The sequence below is a fragment of the Protomyctophum parallelum genome, assembly GCF_964188405.1.
Source record: "Protomyctophum parallelum genome assembly, chromosome: 8".
Classification (NCBI taxonomy): Eukaryota; Metazoa; Chordata; class Actinopteri; order Myctophiformes; family Myctophidae; genus Protomyctophum; species Protomyctophum parallelum.
The window spans coordinates 54,083,599-54,106,810 of NC_139703.1; the positions used below are offsets into that span (position 1 = coordinate 54,083,599).

Consider the following 23,212-nt stretch of genomic DNA (forward strand, 5'->3'; position numbering starts at 1 on the left):
CTGTAGACTGAAGAGCAGAACAACATGTTTAACATGTATGTTCTCTGTAGACTGAAGAGCAGAACAACATGTTTAACATGTATGTTCTCTACAGACTGAAGAGCAGAACATGTTTAACATGTATGTTCTCTGAGGACTGAAGAGCAGAACAACATGTTTAACATGTATGTTCTCTGCAGACTGAAGAGCAGAACAACATGTTTAACATGTATGTTCTCTGTAGACTGAAGAGCAGAACATGTTTAACATGTATGTTCTCTACAGACTGAAGAGCAGAACATGTTTAACATGTATGTTCTCTACAGACTGAAGAGCAGAACATGTTTAACATGTATGTTCTCTGAGGACTGAAGAGCAGAACAACATGTTTAACATGTATGTTCTCTGCAGACTGAAGAGCAGAACATGTTTAACATGTATGTTCTCTGCAGACTGAAGAGCAGAACATGTTTAACATGCATGTTCTCTGCAGACTGAAGAGCAGAACATGTTTAACATGTATGTTCTCTGCAGACTGAAGAGCAGAACATGTTTAACATGTATGTTCTCTGAGGACTGAAGAGCAGAACAACATGTTTAACATGTATGTTCTCTACAGACTGAAGAGCAGAACATGTTTAACATGTATGTTCTCTGCAGACTGAAGAGCAGAACATGTTTAACATGTATGTTCTCTGAGGACTGAAGAGCAGAACAACATGTTTAACATGTATGTTCTCTGCAGACTGAAGAGCAGAACAACATGTTTAACATGTATGTTCTCTGCAGACTGAAGAGCAGAACAACATGTTTAACATGTATGTTCTCTGCAGACTGAAGAGCAGAACAACATGTTTAACATGTATGTTCTCTGAGAACTGAAGAGCAGAACAACATGTGTTACATGTATGTTCTCTGAGAACTGAAGAGCAGAACAACATGTGTTACATGTATGTTCTCTGAGAACTGAAGAGCAGAACAACATGTGTTACATGTATGTTCTCTGAGAACTGAAGAGCAGAACAACATGTGTTACATGTATGTTCTCTGAGAACTGAAGAGCAGAACAACATGTGTTACATGTATGTTCTCTGAGAACTGAAGAGCAGAACAACATGTGTTACATGTATGTAACACAATGTGATGGACACGCTCATGTTCTCTGTAGACTCAAGAGCAGAAGTGTATGTCATTTCAAATGCCACGTATACTTGGTGTTAGCATTATGTATGCTTAAGTTTAGCTAATGAAAAATAGCAGCTCTACAAGCTCGTAGCGCGCCACTCGGTGGCGCGCTACGAGCTTGTAGAGCTGCTATTTTTGAAACATCGAAGAACGACTGACATAGAAACATAGCTTTTTCAGAAAACTGTCAGGATGTACAGTAGAAGACATTTTTTGAATTGGGTTAAATATAAAATACATTGGACATAAGAAACATACAATATTATTCAATACAATGTACAGTTGTACTGTGGTAATTAAAACAGGTCAAATCAGTATTTGGATATTGACCCCTGGGTGGCATTAAGTGAAGTTGGTGCCTCATGTATGAGCTAGCAAAGAAGGCAAAACATATCAATATCAATACAAAGAAGCCAAAAAATATCATTTGATTTAAACTTACTGCAATCGCTTCCATGGGATCCACTTCCTGGGGAAAAAAATGATAAAGATGTTACTTGTCGGCAATTTGTTTCCTGGTGTTAAAACCATAGCTTATTATACACTTTTCATTACTGGCCAAGCAGTCAAACGTAACTGTAAGTTTGTGAGAGTCAACAGAGCATTATTATTATTATTATATATATATATATATATATATATATATATATATATATATATATATATATATTAGAGTCAACAGAGCATTTAGCAAACTATGTATGTATGTATGTATATATCAATTTCCATGCAATTAAAGTCATTTAATAAAGATCTACAAGCTCATATCGCGCCACCGAGTGGCGCGATACGAGCTTGTAGGTCTGCTATTTTTGAAAAATCGAAGAACGACTGACATTTTTTAGAATCTGATCTCAGGTCAGAATGGGTTAATCAGACCAGTGTGTGTCCAGTGGAAACCTCGTATGAATCTGATCTCAGGTCAGAATGGGTTATTAAGGGTGACAAACATGTTAACATTGAGCAAAGCGTCATTCAGTTGCACTACGGATAGTTACAGCGCATCCTTGCAGACAGTAGAGGCCGCCAGAGGACTCCAACGCCGCCTGTAAGAGAGCAGAAAAGGGACATTATGGTAAAGGAAGTGATGTCAGACAGGAAGTGACATCACAGACGTGAGGAGGAGAGAGGGGAGGCCAGCCATGTAATGGTGTAGCGTCAGGTAGCAGCGGGGGGGATGTTTACTGTACATCACACCCGTTTTGCCTTTAGAGCCCACTCGGGTCGGGAAACCCCATAGACATATAAAGGCCAGCTCTTCCGGCTCTATGGGGTGTCTGTATCTCAAGGGAAGGCAACAAAATGGAGGCGTTCGGTAGGCCAATCAGAGGCGCGACTCACTCTTTCCCAGGAGCACTTAGCCTCGGTCCCAGGCTTACTTATCTGCGAAAAGAAAAGCCTGGTCACAACGTAAGGCAGAGAAGCATAAAGTAAAGCCTGGTCACAACGTAAGGCAGAGAAGCATAAAGTAAAGCCTGGTCACAACCTAAGGCAGAGAAGCATAAAGTAAAGCCTGGTCACAACGTAAGGCAGAGAAGCATAAAGTAAAGCCTGGTCACAACGTAAGGCAGAGAAGCATAAAGTAAAGCCTGGTCACAACGTAAGGCAGAGAAGCATAAAGTAAAGCCTGGTCACAACGTAAGACAGATAAGCATAAAGTAAAGCCTGGTCACAACGTAAGGCAGAGAAGCATAAAGTAAAGCCTGGTCACAACGTAAGGCAGAGAAGCATAAAGTAAAGCCTGGTCACAACGTAAGACAGAGAAGCATAAAGTAAAGCCTGGTCACAACGTAAGGCAGAGAAGCATGAAGTAAAGCCTGGTCACAACGTAAGACAGAGAAGCATAAAGTAAAGCCTGGTCACAACGTAAGACAGAGAAGCATAAAGTAAAGCCTGGTCACAACGTAAGACAGAGAAGCATAAAGTAAAGCCTGGTCACAACCTAAGGCAGAGAAGCATAAAGTAAAGCCTGGTTACAACGTAAGGCAGAGAAGCATAAAGTAAAGCCTGGTCACAACGTAAGACAGAGAAGCATAAAGTAAAGCCTGGTCACAACCTAAGGCAGAGAAGCATAAAGTAAAGCCTGGTCACAACGTAAGACAGAGAAGCATAAAGTAAAGCCTGGTCACAACGTAAGACAGAGAAGCATAAAGTAAAGCCTGGTCACAACGTAAGACAGAGAAGCATAAAGTAAAGCCTGGTCACAACGTAAGGCAGAGAAGCATAAAGTAAAGCCTGGTCACAACGTAAGGCAGAGAAGCATAAAGTAAAGCCTGGTCACAACGTAAGGCAGAGAAGCATAAAGTAAAGCCTGGTCACAACCTAAGGCAGAGAAGCATAAAGTAAAGCCTGGTCACAACGTAAGGCAGAGAAGCATAAAGTAAAGCCTGGTCACAACGTAAGGCAGAGAAGCATAAAGTAAAGCCTGGTCACAACGTAAGGCAGAGAAGCATAAAGTAAAGCCTGGTCACAACGTAAGGCAGAGAAGCATAAAGTAAAGCCTGGTCACAACGTAAGGCAGAGAAGCATAAAGTAAAGCCTGGTCACAACCTAAGGCAGAGAAGCATAAAGTAAAGCCTGGTCACAACCTAAGGCAGAGAAGCATAAAGTAAAGCCTGGTCACAACGTAAGACAGAGAAGCATAAAGTAAAGCCTGGTCACAACGTAAGGCAGAGAAGCATAAAGTAAAGCCTGGTCACAACGTAAGACAGAGAAGCATAAAGTAAAGCCTGGTCACAACGTAAGGCAGAGAAGCATAAAGTAAAGCCTGGTCACAACGTAAGGCAGAGAAGCATAAAGTAAAGCCTGGTCACAACGTAAGGCAGAGAAGCATAAAGTAAAGCCTGGTCACAACGTAAGACAGAGAAGCATAAAGTAAAGCCTGGTCACAACGTAAGGCAGAGAAGCATAAAGTAAAGCCTGGTCACAACGTAAGGCAGAGAAGCATAAAGTAAAGCCTGGTCACAACGTAAGACAGAGAAGCATAAAGTAAAGCCTGGTCACAACGTAAGGCAGAGAAGCATAAAGTAAAGCCTGGTCACAACGTAAGGCAGAGAAGCATAAAGTAAAGCCTGGTCACAACGTAAGACAGAGAAGCATAAAGTAAAGCCTGGTCACAACGTAAGGCAGAGAAGCATAAAGTAAAGCCTGGTCACAACGTAAGGCAGAGAAGCATAAAGTAAAGCCTGGTCACAACGTAAGGCAGAGAAGCATAAAGTAAAGCCTGGTCACAACGTAAGGCAGAGAAGCATAAAGTAAAGCCTGGTCACAACGTAAGGCAGAGAAGCATAAAGTAAAGCCTGGTCACAACGTAAGGCAGAGAAGCATAAAGTAAAGCCTGGTCACAACGTAAGGCAGAGAAGCATAAAGTAAAGCCTGGTCACAACGTAAGGCAGAGAAGCATAAAGTAAAGCCTGGTCACAACGTAAGACAGAGAAGCATAAAGTAAAGCCTGGTCACAACGTAAGGCAGAGAAGCATAAAGTAAAGCCTGGTCACAACGTAAGACAGAGAAGCATAAAGTAAAGCCTGGTCACAACGTAAGACAGATAAGCATAAAGTAAAGCCTGGTCACAACGTAAGGCAGAGAAGCATAAAGTAAAGCCTGGTCACAACGTAAGACAGAGAAGCATAAAGTAAAGCCTGGTCACAACGTAAGGCAGAGAAGCATAAAGTAAAGCCTGGTCACAACGTATGTTGGAGGTTTTCATCGTCATACTGACCGTGTCACCAGTGGTGGAAAAAGTACTCAATTGTTTTACTTAAGTAAAAGTACCAATACTGCAATTTAGAACTACTCCTTTACAAGTAAAAGTACGGAATTGAAAATGTACTTGAGTAAAAGTGCAAAAGTATCGGCATCAAAATGTACTTAAAGTACTAAAAGTAAAATAACTCATATTGCAGAATGTCCCACTTCACAAGTTCAAAATGTGTACAAAGTCTATTGAAAATAGCCGATCTACAAGCTCACAATGCGTCGTGTTGCGACGCATTGTGAGCTTGTAGATCGGCTATTTTCAAATGGCCAAAATGTATTGGGTTGAAGTGGTTAATTGATGTTTTCTAATCAAAATTAAAATCGCCAAAGTAACTAAAGTAACTAAAGTTTTCAAATAATTGTAGTGGAGTGAAAGTACAAATGTTGGCTCTGAGGTGGAGTAGAAGTAAAAGTACTGGAAATTGGAAATACTCAAGTAAAGCACAAATACCTCAAAATTGTACTCAAGTACAGTACTTAAGTAAAAGTACTTAGTTACTTTCCACCACTGCGTGTCACCCAGGCTGAAGCGTGGCGGGGATGGAGCGCACAAGGTGCATCAGGTATGGGAACAATATGATGTTATTGAAGGAGCCCCCCCCCCCCCCCCCCCCCACCCCCCCCAAAAAACAATACTTACAATTAGGGCTGTCAATCGATTAAAATATTTAATCTGATTAATCGCATGATTGTCCATAGTTAACTGTGATTAATCGCAAATTAATCTTAAATATACCTTAAATCAGTGATTTTCAAGATTTTTCATATCAAGGTCCATTATTTATTCTGCATTTGAGCCACGGAACCACCATTTGATGACATTTAGCCTTCCAGACCCAAACTAAAGAACTGTATTGATGTTGGCCAATGGTACCATTACGAGAGATAACAGGCCATGTTGATCAAAATAACATGTTTTCTAAGGTTTCTAATTGTGTAGACTTAAATTAACTTAAGTAATGCAGCTGTTTAACAATTATTCAACTCTTCAGTGTAAAATTGGCATGCGTTCTGTCAAACTTCACAGTGCGTTAATCGCGCGTTAATAAAAATAGTGCCGTTAAAAGGATTGTGAGTCAACTAGTTAATAGTGCGTTAACTTTGACAGCCCTACTTACAAACCTTGAATTCATGGAGAGTTTTTGTTTTTTTATCGCTTTCTTGAGCAACGATTCGTTTGAGCTGCTCATCTGAGCCACTGGAGACGTCTCCTACCTATAGACTCCTCCTATAGACTCCTCCTATAGACTCCTCCTATAGACTCCTCCTATAGACTCCTCCTATAGACTCCTCCTATAGACGTCTCCTAACCTATAGACTCCTCCTATAGACTCCTCCTATAGACTCCTCCTATAGACTCCTCCTATAGACTCCTCCTATAGACTCCTCCTATAGACTCCTCCTATAGACGTCTCCTAACCTATAGACTCCTCCTATAGACTCCTCCTATAGACTCCTCCTATAGACTCCTCCTATAGACTCCTCCTATAGACTCCTCCTATAGACTCCTCCTATAGACGTCTCCTAACCTATAGACTCCTCCTATAGACTCCTCCTATAGACTCCTCCTATAGACTCCTCCTATAGACTCCTCCTATAGACTCCTCCTATAGACTCCTCCTATAGACTCCTCCTATAGACTCCTCCTATAGACGTCTCCTACCTATAGACTCCTCCTATAGACTCCTCCTATAGACTCCTCCTATAGACTCCTCCTATAGACGTCTCCTACCTATAGACTCCTCCTATAGACTCCTCCTATAGACTCCTCCTATAGACTCCTCCTATAGACTCCTCCTATAGACTCCTCCTATAGACGTCTCCTACCTATAGACTCCTCCTATAGACTCCTCCTATAGACTCCTCCTATAGACGTCTCCTACCATAGACTCCTCCTATAGACGTCTCCTACCTATAGACTCCTCCTATAGACTCCTCCTATAGACATCTCCTAACCTATAGACTCCTCCTATAGACGTCTCCTATAGACTCCTCCTATAGACTCCTCCTATAGACTCCTCCTATAGACTCCTCCTATAGACTCCTCCTATAGACTCCTCCTATAGACTCCTCCTATAGACGTCTCCTATAGACTCCTCCTATAGACTCCTCCTATAGACTCCTCCTATAGACGTCTCCTACCTATAGACTCCTCCTATAGACTCCTACCTATAGACTCCTACCTATAGACTCCTCCTATAGACTCCTCCTATAGACTCCTCCTATAGACTCCTCCTATAGACTCCTCCTATAGACTCCTACCTATAGACTCCTCCTATAGACTCCTCCTATAGACTCCTCCTATAGACTCCTCCTATAGACTCCTCCTATAGACTCCTCCTATAGACGTCTCCTATAGACTCCTCCTATAGACTCCTCCTATAGACTCCTCCTATAGACTCCTCCTATAGACTCCTCCTATAGACTCCTCCTATAGACTCATCCTATAGACTCCTCCTATAGACTCCTCCTATAGACTCCTCCTATAGACGTCTCCTATAGACTCCTCCTATAGACTCCTCCTATAGACTCCTCCTATAGACTCCTCCTATAGACTCCTCCTATAGACTCCTCCTATAGACGTCTCCTCCTATAGACTCCTCCTATAGACGTCTCCTCCTATAGACTCCTCCTATAGACGTCTCCTATAGACTCATCCTATAGACTCCTCCTATAGACTCCTCCTATAGACTCCTCCTATAGACGTCTCCTATAGACTCCTCCTATAGACTCCTCCTATAGACTCCTCCTATAGACTCCTCCTATAGACTCCTCCTATAGACGTCTCCTATAGACTCCTCCTATAGACTCCTCCTATAGACTCCTCCTATAGACGTCTCCTATAGACTCCTCCTATAGACTCCTACCTATAGACTCCTCCTATAGACTCCTCCTATAGACTCCTCCTATAGACTCCTCCTATAGACTCCTCCTATAGACTCCTCCTATAGACGTCTCCTATAGACTCCTCCTATAGACTCCTACCTATAGACTCCTCCTATAGACTCCTCCTATAGACTCCTCCTATAGACTCCTCCTATAGACGTCTCCTATAGACTCCTCCTATAGACTCCTCCTATAGACTCCTCCTATAGACGTCTCCTACCTATAGACTCCTCCTATAGACTCCTCCTATAGACTCCTCCTATAGACTCCTCCTATAGACTCCTCCTATAGACTCCTCCTATAGACGTCTCCTATAGACTCCTCCTATAGACTCCTCCTATAGACTCCTCCTATAGACTCCTCCTATAGACTCCTCCTATAGACTCCTCCTATAGACTCCTCCTATAGACTCCTCCTATAGACGTCTCCTATAGACTCCTCCTATAGACTCCTCCTATAGACTCCTCCTATAGACTCCTCCTATAGACTCCTCCTATAGACGTCTCCTCCTATAGACTCCTCCTATAGACGTCTCCTCCTATAGACTCCTCCTATAGACGTCTCCTATAGACTCCTCCTATAGACTCCTCCTATAGACTCCTCCTATAGACGTCTCCTATAGACTCCTCCTATAGACTCCTCCTATAGACTCCTCCTATAGACGTCTCCTATAGACTCCTCCTATAGACTCCTACCTATAGACTCCTCCTATAGACTCCTCCTATAGACTCCTCCTATAGACTCCTCCTATAGACTCCTCCTATAGACGTCTCCTATAGACTCCTCCTATAGACTCCTCCTATAGACTCCTCCTATAGACTCCTCCTATAGACGTCTCCTATAGACTCCTCCTATATACTCCTCCTATAGACTCCTCCTATAGACTCCTCCTATAGACTCCTCCTATAGACTCCTCCTATAGACTCCTCCTATAGACTCCTCCTATAGACGTCTCCTATAGACTCCTCCTATAGACTCCTACCTATAGACTCCTCCTATAGACTCCTCCTATAGACTCCTCCTATAGACTCCTCCTATAGACTCCTCCTATAGACGTCTCCTATAGACGTCTCCTATAGACTCCTCCTATAGACTCCTCCTATAGACGTCTCCTACCTATAGACTCCTCCTATAGACTCCTCCTATAGACTCCTCCTATAGACTCCTCCTATAGACTCCTCCTATAGACTCCTCCTATAGACGCCTCCTATAGACGTCTCCTATAGACTCCTCCTATAGACTCCTCCTATAGACTCCTCCTATAGACGTCTCCTACCTATAGACTCCTCCTATAGACTCCTCCTATAGACTCCTCCTATAGACTCCTCCTATAGACTCCTCCTATAGACGTCTCCTACCTATAGACTCCTCCTATAGACTCCTCCTATAGACTCCTCCTATAGACTCCTCCTATAGACTCCTCCTATAGACGTCTCCTCCTATAGACTCCTCCTATAGACTCCTCCTATAGACTCCTCCTATAGACTCCTCCTATAGACTCCTCCTATAGACTCCTCCTATAGACTCCTCCTATAGACTCCTCCTACCATAGACTCCTCCTATAGACTCCTCCTATAGACTCCTCCTACCATAGACTCCTCCTATAGACTCCTCCTATAGACTCCTCCTATAGACTCCTCCTATAGACTCCTCCTATAGACTCCTCCTATAGACTCCTCCTACCATAGACTCCTCCTATAGACTCCTCCTATAGACTCCTCCTACCATAGACTCCTCCTATAGACTCCTCCTATAGACTCCTCCTATAGACTCCTCCTATAGACTCCTCCTATAGACTCCTCCTATAGACTCCTCCTATAGACTCCTCCTATAGACGTCTCCTACCTATAGACTCCTCCTATAGACTCCTCCTATAGACTCCTCCTATAGACATCTCCTATAGACGTCTCCTACCTATAGACTCCTCCTATAGACTCCTCCTATAGACTCCTCCTATAGACGTCTCCTACCTATAGACTCCTCCTATAGACGTCTCCTACCTATAGACTCCTCCTATAGACTCCTCCTATAGACTCCTCCTACCATAGACTCCTCCTATAGACTCCTCCTATAGACTCCTCCTATAGACTCCTCCTATAGACTCCTCCTATAGACTCCTCCTACCATAGACTCCTCCTATAGACTCCTCCTATAGACGTCTCCTACCTATAGACTCCTCCTATAGACGTCTCCTACCTATAGACTCCTCCTATAGACTCCTCCTATAGACTCCTCCTATAGACTCCTCCTACCATAGACTCCTCCTATAGACTCCTCCTATAGACTCCTCCTATAGACTCCTCCTATAGACTCCTCCTATAGACTCCTCCTACCATAGACTCCTCCTATAGACTCCTCCTATAGACTCCTCCTATAGACTCCTCCTATAGACTCCTCCTATAGACTCCTCCTATAGACTCCTCCCATAGACTCCTCCGTTCATCAAATTATTGTCTCAGGAATGTGGCAAAAACGTAAACATCTCTGTAACGAAGATTCTCACTTCCTTCCTTCATATTATGGGATCTGGGAGAGTTATTCATATTATGGGATCTGGGAGAGTTATTCATATTATGGGATCTGGGAGAGATTCATATTATGGGATCTGGGAGAGATTCATATTATGGGATCTGGGAGAGATTCATATTATGGGATCTGGGAGAGATTCATATTATGGGATCTGGGAGAGTTATTCATATTATGGGATCTGGGAGAGTTATTCATATTATGGGATCTGGGAGAGTTATTATTATTATTCATATTATGGGATCTGGGAGAGTTCCATTCATATTATGGGATCTGGGAGAGTTCCATTCATATTATGGGATCTGGGAGAGTTCCATTCATATTATGGGATCTGGGAGAGTTCCATTCATATTATGGGATCTGGGAGAGTTCCATTCATATTATGGGATCTGGGAGAGTTCCATTCATATTATGGGATCTGGGAGAGTTCCATTCATATTATGGGATCTGGGAGAGTTCCATTCATATTATGGGATCTGGGAGAGTTCCATTCATATTATGGGATCTGGGAGAGTTCCATTCATATTATGGGATCTGGGAGAGTTGGTTCATATTATGGGATCTGGGAGAGTTGGTTCATATTATGGGATCTGGGAGAGTTGGTTCATATTATGGGATCTGGGAGAGTCGCTCATTGAATATTTAGGGCTGTATTTTGCGTGTCTTAAGTACCAGGTCTTATTCCCTAACTTGAGTAAACTAAAGACCTGGAGGCGTGATCAATGCCATTTGGCTATTCTGAGTGTCCAAAGAGCATTGACCACGCCTCCAGGTCTTTTTCAGGTTGTGTGGGTGAAACTGAGGTCATAAAACCTAAAGGAAAATGGTGCCAACATGGTACTTACATTAACCTCCAACATGGTACCAACATGGTACCAACATGGTACCAACATGGTACTTACATTAACCTCCAACATGGTACCAACATGGTACCAACATGGTACCAACATGGTACCAACATGGTACCAACATGGTACCAACATGGTACTTACATTAACCTTAACATGGTACTTACATTAACCTTAACATGGTACTTACATTAACCTCGCTCAGCGTCACATCCACCACGCTGCCAATGACGATGACAAAGTCAAAGACGTTCCACGGATCTCCAAAGTAGCCCTGAACAAAGAGGGACAGGTGTTATTGAACAAAGAGGGACAGGTGTTATTGAACAAAGAGGGACAGGTGTTATTGAACAAAGAGGGACAGGTGTTATTGAACAAAGAGGGACAGGTGTTATTGTACGCATAGAGGGACAGGTGTTATTGAACATAGAGGGACAGGTGTTATTGAACAAAGAGGGACAGGTGTTATTGAACATAGAGGGACAGGTGTTATTGAACAAAGAGGGACAGGTGTTATTGAACATAGAGGGACAGGTGTTATTGAACATAGAGGGACAGGTGTTATTGAACAAAGAGGGACAGGTGTTATTGAACATAGAGGGACAGGTGTTATTGAACAAAGAGGGACAGGTGTTATTGAACAAAGAGGGACAGGTGTTATTGAACAAAGAGGGACAGGTGTTATTGAACATAGAGGGACAGGTGTTATTGAACAAAGAGGGACAGGTGTTATTGAACATAGAGGGACAGGTGTTATTGAACATAGAGGGACAGGTGTTATTGAACAAAGAGGGACAGGTGTTATTGAACATAGAGGGACAGGTGTTATTGAACAAAGAGGGACAGGTGTTATTGAACATAGAGGGACAGGTGTTATTGAACATAGAGGGACAGGTGTTATTGAACAAAGAGGGACAGGTGTTATTGAACATAGAGGGACAGGTGTTATTGAACACAGAGGGACAGGTGTTATTGAACACAGAGGGACAGGTGTTATTGAACATAGAGGGACAGGTGTTATTGAACAAAGAGGGACAGGTGTTATTGAACATAGAGGGACAGGTGTTATTGAACATAGAGGGACAGGTGTTATTGAACAAAGAGGGACAGGTGTTATTGAACAAAGAGGGACAGGTGTTATTGAACAAAGAGGGACAGGTGTTATTGAACATAGAGGGACAGGTGTTATTGAACAAAGAGGGACAGGTGTTATTGAACACAGAGGGACAGGTGTTATTGAACATAGAGGGACAGGTGTTATTGAACAAAGAGGGACAGGTGTTATTGAACATAGAGGGACAGGTGTTATTGAACATAGAGGGACAGGTGTTATTGAACAAAGAGGGACAGGTGTTATTGAACAAAGAGGGACAGGTGTTATTGAACAAAGAGGGACAGGTGTTATTGAACATAGAGGGACAGGTGTTATTGAACAAAGAGGGACAGGTGTTATTGAACAAAGAGGGACAGGTGTTATTGAACAAAGAGGGACAGGTGTTATTGAACATAGAGGGACAGGTGTTATTGAACAAAGAGGGACAGGTGTTATTGAACATAGAGGGACAGGTGTTATTGAACAAAGAGGGACAGGTGTTATTGAACATAGAGGGACAGGTGTTATTGAACACAGAGGGACAGGTGTTATTGAACATAGAGGGACAGGTGTTATTGAACATAGAGGGACAGGTGTTATTGAACAAAGAGGGACAGGTGTTATTGAACATAGAGGGACAGGTGTTATTGAACATAGAGGGACAGGTGTTATTGAACAAAGAGGGACAGGTGTTATTGAACAAAGAGGGACAGGTGTTATTGAACAAAGAGGGACAGGTGTTATTGAACAAAGAGGGACAGGTGTTATTGAACAAAGAGGGACAGGTGTTATTGAACAAAGAGGGACAGGTGTTATTGAACAAAGAGGGACAGGTGTTATTGAACAAAGAGGGACAGGTGTTATTGAACGCATAGAGGGACAGGTGTTATTGAACATAGAGGGACAGGTGTTATTGAACGCATAGAGGGACAGGTGTTATTGAACGCATACGGTAGTTATTCGTTTGTGTCCAGCATGCTTATCCGGAGAGGACCAACGCTCCGGTTCGGTCTCTATCCTCTTATTACTCTATGGTGCGTCACCCAGGGGGGCAGTCAGCCAGATATTTCGTGAAGCCTCATTTGAAATCGGTAGTTCATATAATGGCCTGTTGTGGCGCTGGACTGGACCCAAAAAGCCCCATAGCTCCATAGAGGCCCATGTATTTTGGCCCAACTTCACCTAGACTGTATTACCTTAATGAATACTTTCTTCTTCCAGTCACTAGTTTAAAGTCTCATTTCTAATGTCATAATATTCTTTTTGGAAAACTATGGTCCCATTTATTAAGAAAATGACCATAAAGTCGCGTATGTTCTGAGGGGCGTGGCTACCGTTACAGTCTATGATCGGGATTCTCCTCCCACTCGAGTCAAAATAAAAACCAACGGAGAAGAAGGGGGGAAGTCCCGCCTCGTTGTCTGGGCCAGCCAATGGCTCAGCTGGGCCAAAACGGATCTTGAAAGATGGCGACTTACAGTGCATTAGAATGCAAGTGATTTCAGGCTTCATTTTACGTTCATGTTAGACCCGGGGAACGCTTTGTCCATATTTTTTACAGTCTATGGTGCGTCACCTTGGCTTTGAAGGCCATCAGTTTGAGGGTTAGGGTTAGGGTTAGGGTTAGGGTTAGGGTCACCTTGGCTTTAGGGTTAGGGTTAGGGTTAGGGTCACCTTGGCTTTGAAGGCCATCAGTTTGAGGGTTAGGGTTAGGGTTAGGGTTAGGGTCACCTTGGCTTTGAAGGCCATCAGTTTGAGGGTTAGGGTTAGGGTTAGGGTTAGGGTCACCTTGGCTTTGAAGGCCATCAGTTTGAGCAGCATCTCCACGGTGAAGAGGACGGTGAAGATGATGTTCAGCATGTCAGAGAGCTGGGTGACGTGGTCCGACTGGTTACAATGCTGGACAGAGGAAACACACAGACAGGCAGTGTTTATAGGCCTATTCATTAACTTTAACCCATTCTGACCTGAGATCAGATTCATACCAGGTTTCCACTGGACCCACACACTGGTCTGATTAACCCATTCTGACCTGAGATCAGATTCTAAAAAATGTCAGTCGTTCTTTTTCAAAAATAGCAGATCTACAAGCTCGTAGCGCGCCACCGAGTGGCGCGCTACGAGCTTGTAGATCTGCTATTTTCAATAGCTAAAGCATAACATGATGCCAACACCAAAATGGGTGCCCGGTCAGAATGGGTTAATATACCTATTGCTTACTCCACTATACGTGCAGGTATTCGAGCCTCAATAAAAATAAAAATAAACATAAAATATAATTATAATTAAATAACTAAAATCAAATCAAATCAAATCAAACTTTATATATATATAGCACATTTCCAACATCCAAAGAAACTGGGCTCACTTACTTCCTGGACTACACATTGTCTCAGTAAGACAGCCCCTCCCCCTATCCACAAGGAGGAGCAGTGCAACAAAGCATTATATGGGAATTGTATAGTCCAGGAAGGAAGTGCTCAGTGTCCATGATATCAGAGACATTGGGCTCACTGCTAAAATCTAAAATATCTATAACCACATATTACACACATACAAATCGCCAGGAAAGTGTTCTACAGCTTCTAAATGTCATTAACATATTATTTTTTTTACACAAAAAAAGTGTCCCTTTAATTAATTTTTATCCCACGATTTTGAAACCCAGATTTTCTTTTTCACCCAGTGCCAATTATCTAATGTAATCCTGGGCGCTACACTTCCTCTGCCAACCTGGGGGGGCAGCGGACTGACCTCATGCCTCCTTCTATGCATGAGGAGTCCAAGCTGCTTCTTTTCACCTGACAGAGGGGAATTTCCCCGGCCGGACGTAGCGCGTGGAAGGGACACGTTATTCTGACCAGTTCCTTTCCCCTCCATCAGGCTGGCCAGGGGGAGGTAGTTTTAGAGACCAGGATTACGGCATGTTTTTGTGAGGGTATCTACCCTAGGGGACACGGGGAGAACATGTGAGGTTATCTACCCTAGGGGACACGGGGAGAACATGTGAGGTTATCTACCCTAGGGGACACGGGGAGAACATGTGAGGGTACCTACCCTAGGGGACACGGGGAGAACATGTGAGGTTATCTACCCTAGGGGACACGGGGAGAACATGTGAGGTTATCTACCCTAGGGGACACGGGGAGAACATGTGAGGGTATCTACCCTAGGGGACACGGGGAGAACATGTGAGGTTATCTACCCTAGGGGACACGGGGAGAACATGTGAGGTTATCTACCCTAGGGGACACGGGGAGAACATGTGAGGGTATCTACCCTAGGGGACACGGGGAGAACATGCAAACTCCACACAGAAAGGCCCTATCGCCAACCCCGCCTTCGGGTATGGGCACTGATGACGCGGAGGAGGGAACACGCCGCCAGTGCCCACAGTGTCCCCAGCGGGAATCTAACCCAGGACCTTCTAGCTGTGAGGCGACAGCACTACCGACGGTGCCACCGTGCCCCCCGTGTCCCTTTGATTAGTATCATCAGTAACACCTGCATGTGAAGGAAGTCGGAAGATGGCCCAGAAGTAGGAAGCTATTTCCAAAATGGCGTATAAGTGCATAGAGCCTATTGTGGAGGAGTGGTGGTACCTGCATTCCCAGACACATGGGGCTGTATTTTGCGTGTCTTAAGTACCAGGTCTTATTCCCTAACTTGAGTTAACTAAAGACCTGGAGGCGTGATCAATGCTCGCTGGCCACTCAGAATAGCCAAATGGCATTGATCACGCCTCCAGGTCTTTAGTTTACTCAAGTTAGGGAATAAGACCTGGTACTTAAGACACGCAAAATACAGCCCATGGTGTTCAGCATGATGAGCAGGAACATGAGGTACTCATGTTATATGAGTATTATAGTATATAGTATTATAGTGTTATACTCATGGTATATGGTGGTGTATATATATAAGTACCTGCATTCCCAGACACATGGTGTTCAGCATGATGAGCAGGAACATGAGGTACTCAAAGTAGCAGGAAGTGACGATGTACCACACCTGGTACTGGTACGGGTTCTTAGGAATGTAGCAGCGCAGCGGCCGCGCCTTCAGAGCGTACTGCACACACTGGCGCTGGAAGGGTTTTAAATGGACATGTTGTGTTTGTTTAAATAGAAGACATTGATACACAGCTAGAAACAAACGCTTCTGGAACTTGAACTCCACCTGTCCTCAAGTAACACTGTCTTCTGAACACACACACGCGAACTTCCTCCGTTAAATGCACACTTTAACCCATTCTGAACGGGCACCCATTTTGGTGTCGGCATCATGTTATGCTTTAGCTATTGAAAAATAACAGATCTACAAGCTCATATCGCGCCACCGAGTGGCGCGATATGAGCTTGTAGATCTGCTATTTTTGAAAAATCGAAGAGCGACTGACATTTTTTTAGAATCTGATCTCAGGTCAGAATGGGTTAATCAGACCAGTGTGTGTCCAGTGGAAACCTCGTGTGAATCTGATCTCAGGTCAGAATGGGTTAACTGGTCATATTCAACACATTGCTGGCCAGGCCTGGAATAGAACCTGGGGCAACTGGTGCCGGTAACTACAATGGTGCTTTAAACTGGTGCCCGTAACTACAATGGTGCTTTAAACTGGTGCCCGTAACTACAATGGTGCTTTAAACTGGTGCCCGTAACTACAATGGTGCTTTAAACTGGTGGAAACGCCAAGCCGGTTCCAAAGATCTAGAAACGGAGCCAGTTCTCGAACCGCCGGGTACAGGCTTTAGTTCCGAAATAATATTGGTCCGACTGTCATTAGACATATACAGATTAGACACGCTACGCAAAGCCCTAACCTAACCCTAACCGCAAGCACGGACCAACGCATGTCGGACCAACGCATTGGCGGGAGCGACGGGTGATTTCCGCATGTCGGACCTTTGGTGTGTCGGATGTGCATGTGCATCCCTTTGCAATTGCAATTAACCCTTTGCAATTTTGATTTTTTTAGCAATTTTACAACTTTGTAATTCACCCTTTGTCAGCCTTCCCAGCTCATCCAGGGCAAAGTGACAGAACTTTGCAATTCACCCTTTGCAATTTTTTTCCAATTTTGCAAATTATTTTTTTGCAATTCTTTTGCAATTTTGCAAAAAGAATAATTGCAATTTTCTTTTTGCTATTTTTTTGCAATTCTTTTGCAATTTTGCAAAAAAAATTGCACATTTTTTTTGCAATTCTTTTGCAATTTTTAGCAATTTTGCAATGTTTTGCAATTCACCCTTTGTCAGCCTTCCCAGCTCAGCCAGGGCAAAGTGACACAACTTTGCAATTCACCCTTTGCAATTTTCGTCTCAAACCAAAGTTATGTTGGTGGAAAAGGATCACCTGGTTCTTGTCCAGCTCACAGTTCTTGTACTCCTGCTCGCCCTGCTCCTGGAAGGTGACGATGACGAAGCCCACGAAGATGTTCATCATGAAGAAGGCCACGAGGATGAGGTAGGCGATGAAGAAGATGGAGATGGCCACGCGGTTGTTGTACACGGGGCCCATGTCCTCCATGTTGGAGTCTATGGCTTTGTACAGTAACCTGCACACGCACACGCACACGCACACGCACGCACGCACACGCACACGCACACACGCGCACGCGCACGCGCACGCGCACGCGCACACGCACACGCACACGCACACGCACACGCACACACACACACACACACACACACGCACACACGCACACACACATTTATTAGTTATTTATTAGACTAAATAACCAAACTTAATCAGAATTAAGACGATGTCAACAAAAGGATTTGAAGAGAAGAAAACAACACTGGAGAATCAGGTATATGTTTCAGGTAGGCCGTATTTGAACTGCCCACGCATAAGACTCCAACTTTATTTATAAATATGGCGTCAAAGCGGTTAACCAAAAAAAGGAGTAATGAATACATGAACTGTAACACACAGGTGGAAAACAGAGTAGCACAAACAGCACAATTAGGGTTACCAATTGTCCCTTAACCCATTAAGAGGCAGATTCTACAAATGCCTTCTAAATCAGTAGCTCTCGCAGTGCGGCACAATAAACTGACCCACTGTGAGCTTATCTGCTGTTTTTTTGAGAACCACTGTTCTAAGAGCTATGACACTGATGATGCTTTTCTGTTCTAAGAGCTATGACACTGATGATGCTTTTCTGTTCTAGAGCTATGACACTGATGATTCTTTTCTGTTCTAAGAGCTATGACACTGATGATGCTTTTCTGTTCTAGAGCTATGACACTGATGATTCTTTTCTGTTCTAAGAGCTATGACACTGATGATGCTTTTCTGTTCTAAGAGCTATGACACTGATGATTATTTTCTGTTCTAAGAGCTATGACACTGATGATTCTTTTCTGTTCTAAGAGCTATGACACTGATGATTCTTTTCTGTTCTAAGAGCTATGACACTGATGATGCTTTTCTGTTCTAAGAGCTATGACACTGATGATTCTTTTCTGTTCTAAGAGCTATGACACTGATGATTCTCTTCTGTTCTAAGAGCTATGACACTGATGATTCTTTTCTGTTCTAAGAGCTATGACACTGATGATGCTTTTCTGCTTTTTAACAGATTAAGCGTTAAACTGAAAGCTATGACACTGATGATGCTTTTCTGCTTTTTAACAGATGAAGCGTTGTAAACTGAAAGCTGTGTCCCTTATTGAACTGATCATTGGACATATGTTTGTTCCTGAGTCCTGACAGAGCGGGTACCGGCGCCATCTTCAAAGACTGTTTAAGAGGGTTTTGTTTTTCCTTTGTTCTGCCAATAGGGTTCCCAGATTGAAGACACAGTGGCACATCCAGCATGCACAACAACACAACACAACACAACACAACACAACACAACACAACACAACACAACACAACACAACACAACACAACACAACACAACACAGTGTGTGTGTGTGTGTGTGTGTTACGTACTTGGGCCATCCTTCAAAGGTAGATATGGTGAACAGCGCCAGCATGCCGTTCAGGATGTTGTCAAAGTTGAGCTCAGCGTTGATCCACTCTCTCCTCCTGAGAACCATCTCGTGTAGCTCCCCCTCCTGGTACCGAATGTACCAACCTCTGAGAGACAGACACACACACACACACACACACACACACACACACACACACACACACACACACACACACACACACACACACACACACACACACACACACACACACACACACAGACACACACACACACACACACACACACACCCTGTCGTTATACAGTTTGTAGCAAAAGACTGTAAATATCTAAGCTCCACGCAGATGAAAACCCTTTACCCGTACGTTTTGTGGTAAAAGCGCTCAAACTTTCTTTCTTTTCCTACCTTGATCCCCCCCCCTGCCCCCCCCCCCCCTGCCCCCCCCCCCCCCCGCGCTCTCTTCTTCCCTTTTTTTGCTTTTCTTGGAAAAATTACACAAAATTACACCCACTTTTTTCACCTGTAAAAATATGACGTGACAACGTACGATGCTGATTCATTAGAGTTACGCTGAAAGAAGCGTGTTGTAACTTTATTGATATGAATATGAGTTCTACAGTATCTGTTTATTGATATGAATATGAGTTCTACAGTGTCTGTTTATTGATGTGAATATGAGTTCTACAGTGTCTGTTTATTGATGTGAATATGAGTTCTACAGTGTCTGTTTATTGATATGAATATGAGGTCTACAGTGTCTGTTTATTGATATGAATATGAGGTCTACAGTGTCTGTTTATTGATATGAATATGAGGTCTACAGTGGGCCTGTAATGTATCTGTTTATTGATATGAATATGAGTTCTACAGTATCTGTTTATTGATATGAATATGAGGTCTACAGTATCTGTTTATTGATATGAATATGAGTTCTACAGTGTCTGTTTATTGATATGAATATGAGGTCTACAGTGTCTGTTTATTGATATGAATATGAGGTCTACAGTGGGCCTGTAATGTATCTGTTTATTGATATGAATATGAGGTCTACAGTATCTGTTTATTGATATGAATATGAGTTCTACAGTGGGCCTGTAATGTATCTGTTTATTGATATGAATATGAGTTCTACAGTGGGCCTGTAATGTATCTGTTTATTGATATGAATATGAGGTCTACAGTGGGCCTGTAATGTATCTGTTTATTGATATGAATATGAGGTCTACAGTGGGCCTGTAATGTATCTGTTCGTACCTGCATGTTTCCTCAGTCATCTGGTCTGGATCGGTGCATGCATAGAACTTGCCCTATAATTATGGAGAAGAGGAGAACAGCACCACACAGTGTTAGTCCTGCAGCACTGCATGTGTATGCAATATCACCTGTATGGTGCAAACTCAATGTTGCACAGACAGATGTGCAGAGTATTGATTGAGTATTTGTTTACATTGTGGTCATTTGTACTCAATTAATCAGTAATACAGTACATACTGTACAATACAGACAATACAAAATGTACCACAAAGCATCGTGGAATAAAGCTCGGTGTTTACAGAGGAGGTAGCGGAGGGCTCAGGGGATTCTACTAGTCCTGAGGCCGGGGCGAACGGGAGGACCACAGGCCAACCGGAGCCCACCCACCGATGGCCCACACAACATCTCTCACCTTAACCCATTCTGACCTGAGATCAGATTCATACGAGGTTTTCCACTGGACACACACTGGGTCTGATTAACCCATTCTGACCCGAGATCAGATTCTAAAAATGTCAGTCGTTCTTCGATTTTTTCAAAAATAGCAGACCTACAAGCTCGTATCGCGCCACTCGGTGGCGCGCTACGAACTTGTAGATCTGCTATTTTTCAACAGCTAAAGCACGACATGATGCCAACACCAAAATGGGTTCCCGTTCAGAATGGGTTAACCCATTTAGACCTGAGGACGGTTCTACAAATGCCTTCTAAATCCTGAGTCTTCTGAAAAACCCCATGTTTCTACGTCAGTCCAAAAATATATGAAATTGGCCGCCGACCCCCATCTGAAAATATGTTGTTCCACAGGAACCTTGTAGGTCTGCTATTTTTATTATTATGTTATTAAATATGTTGTTCCACAGGGACCTTGTAGGTCTGCTATTTTTATTATTATGTTATTAAATATGTTGTTCCACAGGAACCTTGTAGGTCTGCTATTTTTGAAGAATCGTGAAAAGTGACAAGAAAGTGTTTGAGAACGACTGACATAGAAAAACATCGCCTTTTCAAGAAAACAGGATTTAGAAGACATTTGCAGAATCGTTCCCCGGTCAGAATGGGTTAAAGAGCTGGACTCTCATAACAGGCAATAATTATATAATAATATAATAAATTAATAATTTACATTTTGGGGATATCTTTCACAATAATGAATAAAACGTGTTCTAGACATTCTAATGATCACAAAAAAACATATATTACAATTATTTTACCTACTTTTATTAGGGTAAAGGTCAAAAGTCTTAGGTTAAAAAATGTTCAAAATCGCACAGAGTCCAGACATTTTTAATTTGTGTGAATTTCAGCCTCTGTGGGGGGTATTTATATGCAAATATCATGACCAATGGCATTGCAATGGCATTGCAATGAACATCACTGATGACGTTTAGGTGAAAAAAGAACGGAAAAAAAACAATAATAATTTAGTAATAAAATAAAATAAAATAGTTGCTAAAAAGCAACGCTGGGTCTTAGAGGGTTAAAGAGCTGGACTCTAATAACAGTAACACACATCTGACCTTAAAGAGCTGGACTCTAATAACAGTAACACACATCTGACCTTAAAGAGACTCTAATAACAGTAAAACACATCTGACCTTAAAGAGACTCTAATAACAGTAACACACATCTGACCTTAAAGAGACTCTAATAACAGGAAAACACATCTGACCTTAAAGAGACTCTAATAACAGTAAAACACATCTGACCTTAAAGAGACTCTAATAACAGTAAAACACATCTGACCTTAAAGAGACTCTAATAACAGTAAAACACATCTGACCTTAAAGAGACTCTAATAACAGTAACACACATCTGACCTTAAAGAGACTCTAATAACAGTAAAACACATCTGACCTTAAAGAGACTCTAATAACAGTAACACACATCTGACCTTAAAGAGACTCTAATAACAGGAAAACACATCTGACCTTAAAGAGACTCTAATAACAGTAAAACACATCTGACCTTAAAGAGACTCTAATAACAGTAAAACACATCTGACCTTAAAGAGACTCTAATAACAGTAAAACACATCTGACCTTAAAGAGACTCTAATAACAGTAACACACATCTGACCTTAAAGAGACTCTAATAACAGTAACACACATCTGACCTTAAAGAGACTCTAATAACAGGAAAACACATCTGACCTTAAAGAGACTCTAATAACAGTAACACACATCTGACCTTAAAGAGACTCTAATAACAGTAACACACATCTGACCTTAAAGAGCTGGACTCTAATAACAGTAACACACATCTGACCTTAAAGAGACTCTAATAACAGGAAAACACATCTGACCTTAAAGAGACTCTAATAACAGTAACACACATCTGACCTTAAAGAGACTCTAATAACAGTAACACACATCTGACCTTAAAGAGCTGGACTCTAATAACAGTAACACACATCTGACCTTAAAGAGCTGGACTCTAATAACATTAACACACATCTGACCTTAAAGAGACTCTAATAACATTAACACACATCTGACCTTAAAGAGCTGGACTCTAATAACAGTAACACACATCTGACCTTAAAGAGACTCTAATAACAGTAACACACATCTGACCTTAAAGAGACTCTAATAACAGTAACACACATCTGACCTTAAAGAGCTGGACTCTAATAACAGTAACACACATCTGACCTTAAAGAGACTCTAATAACAGTAACACACATCTGACCTTAAAGAGACTCTAATAACAGTAACACACATCTGACCTTAAAGAGCTGGACTCTA

At 42.5% G+C, this 23,212-nt stretch overlaps 1 protein-coding gene across 1 annotated transcript in view; it reads right to left on the reverse strand.

The window, feature by feature from the left end:
* The window catches only part of LOC310863088 (dihydropyridine-sensitive L-type skeletal muscle calcium channel subunit alpha-1-like), a gene marked incomplete at both ends in the record, with an annotated part of 123,879 nt that overhangs the window by 24,831 nt on the left and 75,836 nt on the right, over window positions 1–23,212 (reverse strand). The window contains 8 exons of the mRNA XM_083771211.1: window positions 1,607–1,633; window positions 2,163–2,210; window positions 11,374–11,457; window positions 14,065–14,175; window positions 16,201–16,359; window positions 17,626–17,827; window positions 19,213–19,359; window positions 20,466–20,518. Of these exons, the coding sequence (XP_083627337.1) occupies window positions 1,607–1,633; window positions 2,163–2,210; window positions 11,374–11,457; window positions 14,065–14,175; window positions 16,201–16,359; window positions 17,626–17,827; window positions 19,213–19,359; window positions 20,466–20,518 (831 nt within the window). The remainder of the gene's footprint in view (window positions 1–1,606; window positions 1,634–2,162; window positions 2,211–11,373; window positions 11,458–14,064; window positions 14,176–16,200; window positions 16,360–17,625; window positions 17,828–19,212; window positions 19,360–20,465; window positions 20,519–23,212) is intronic.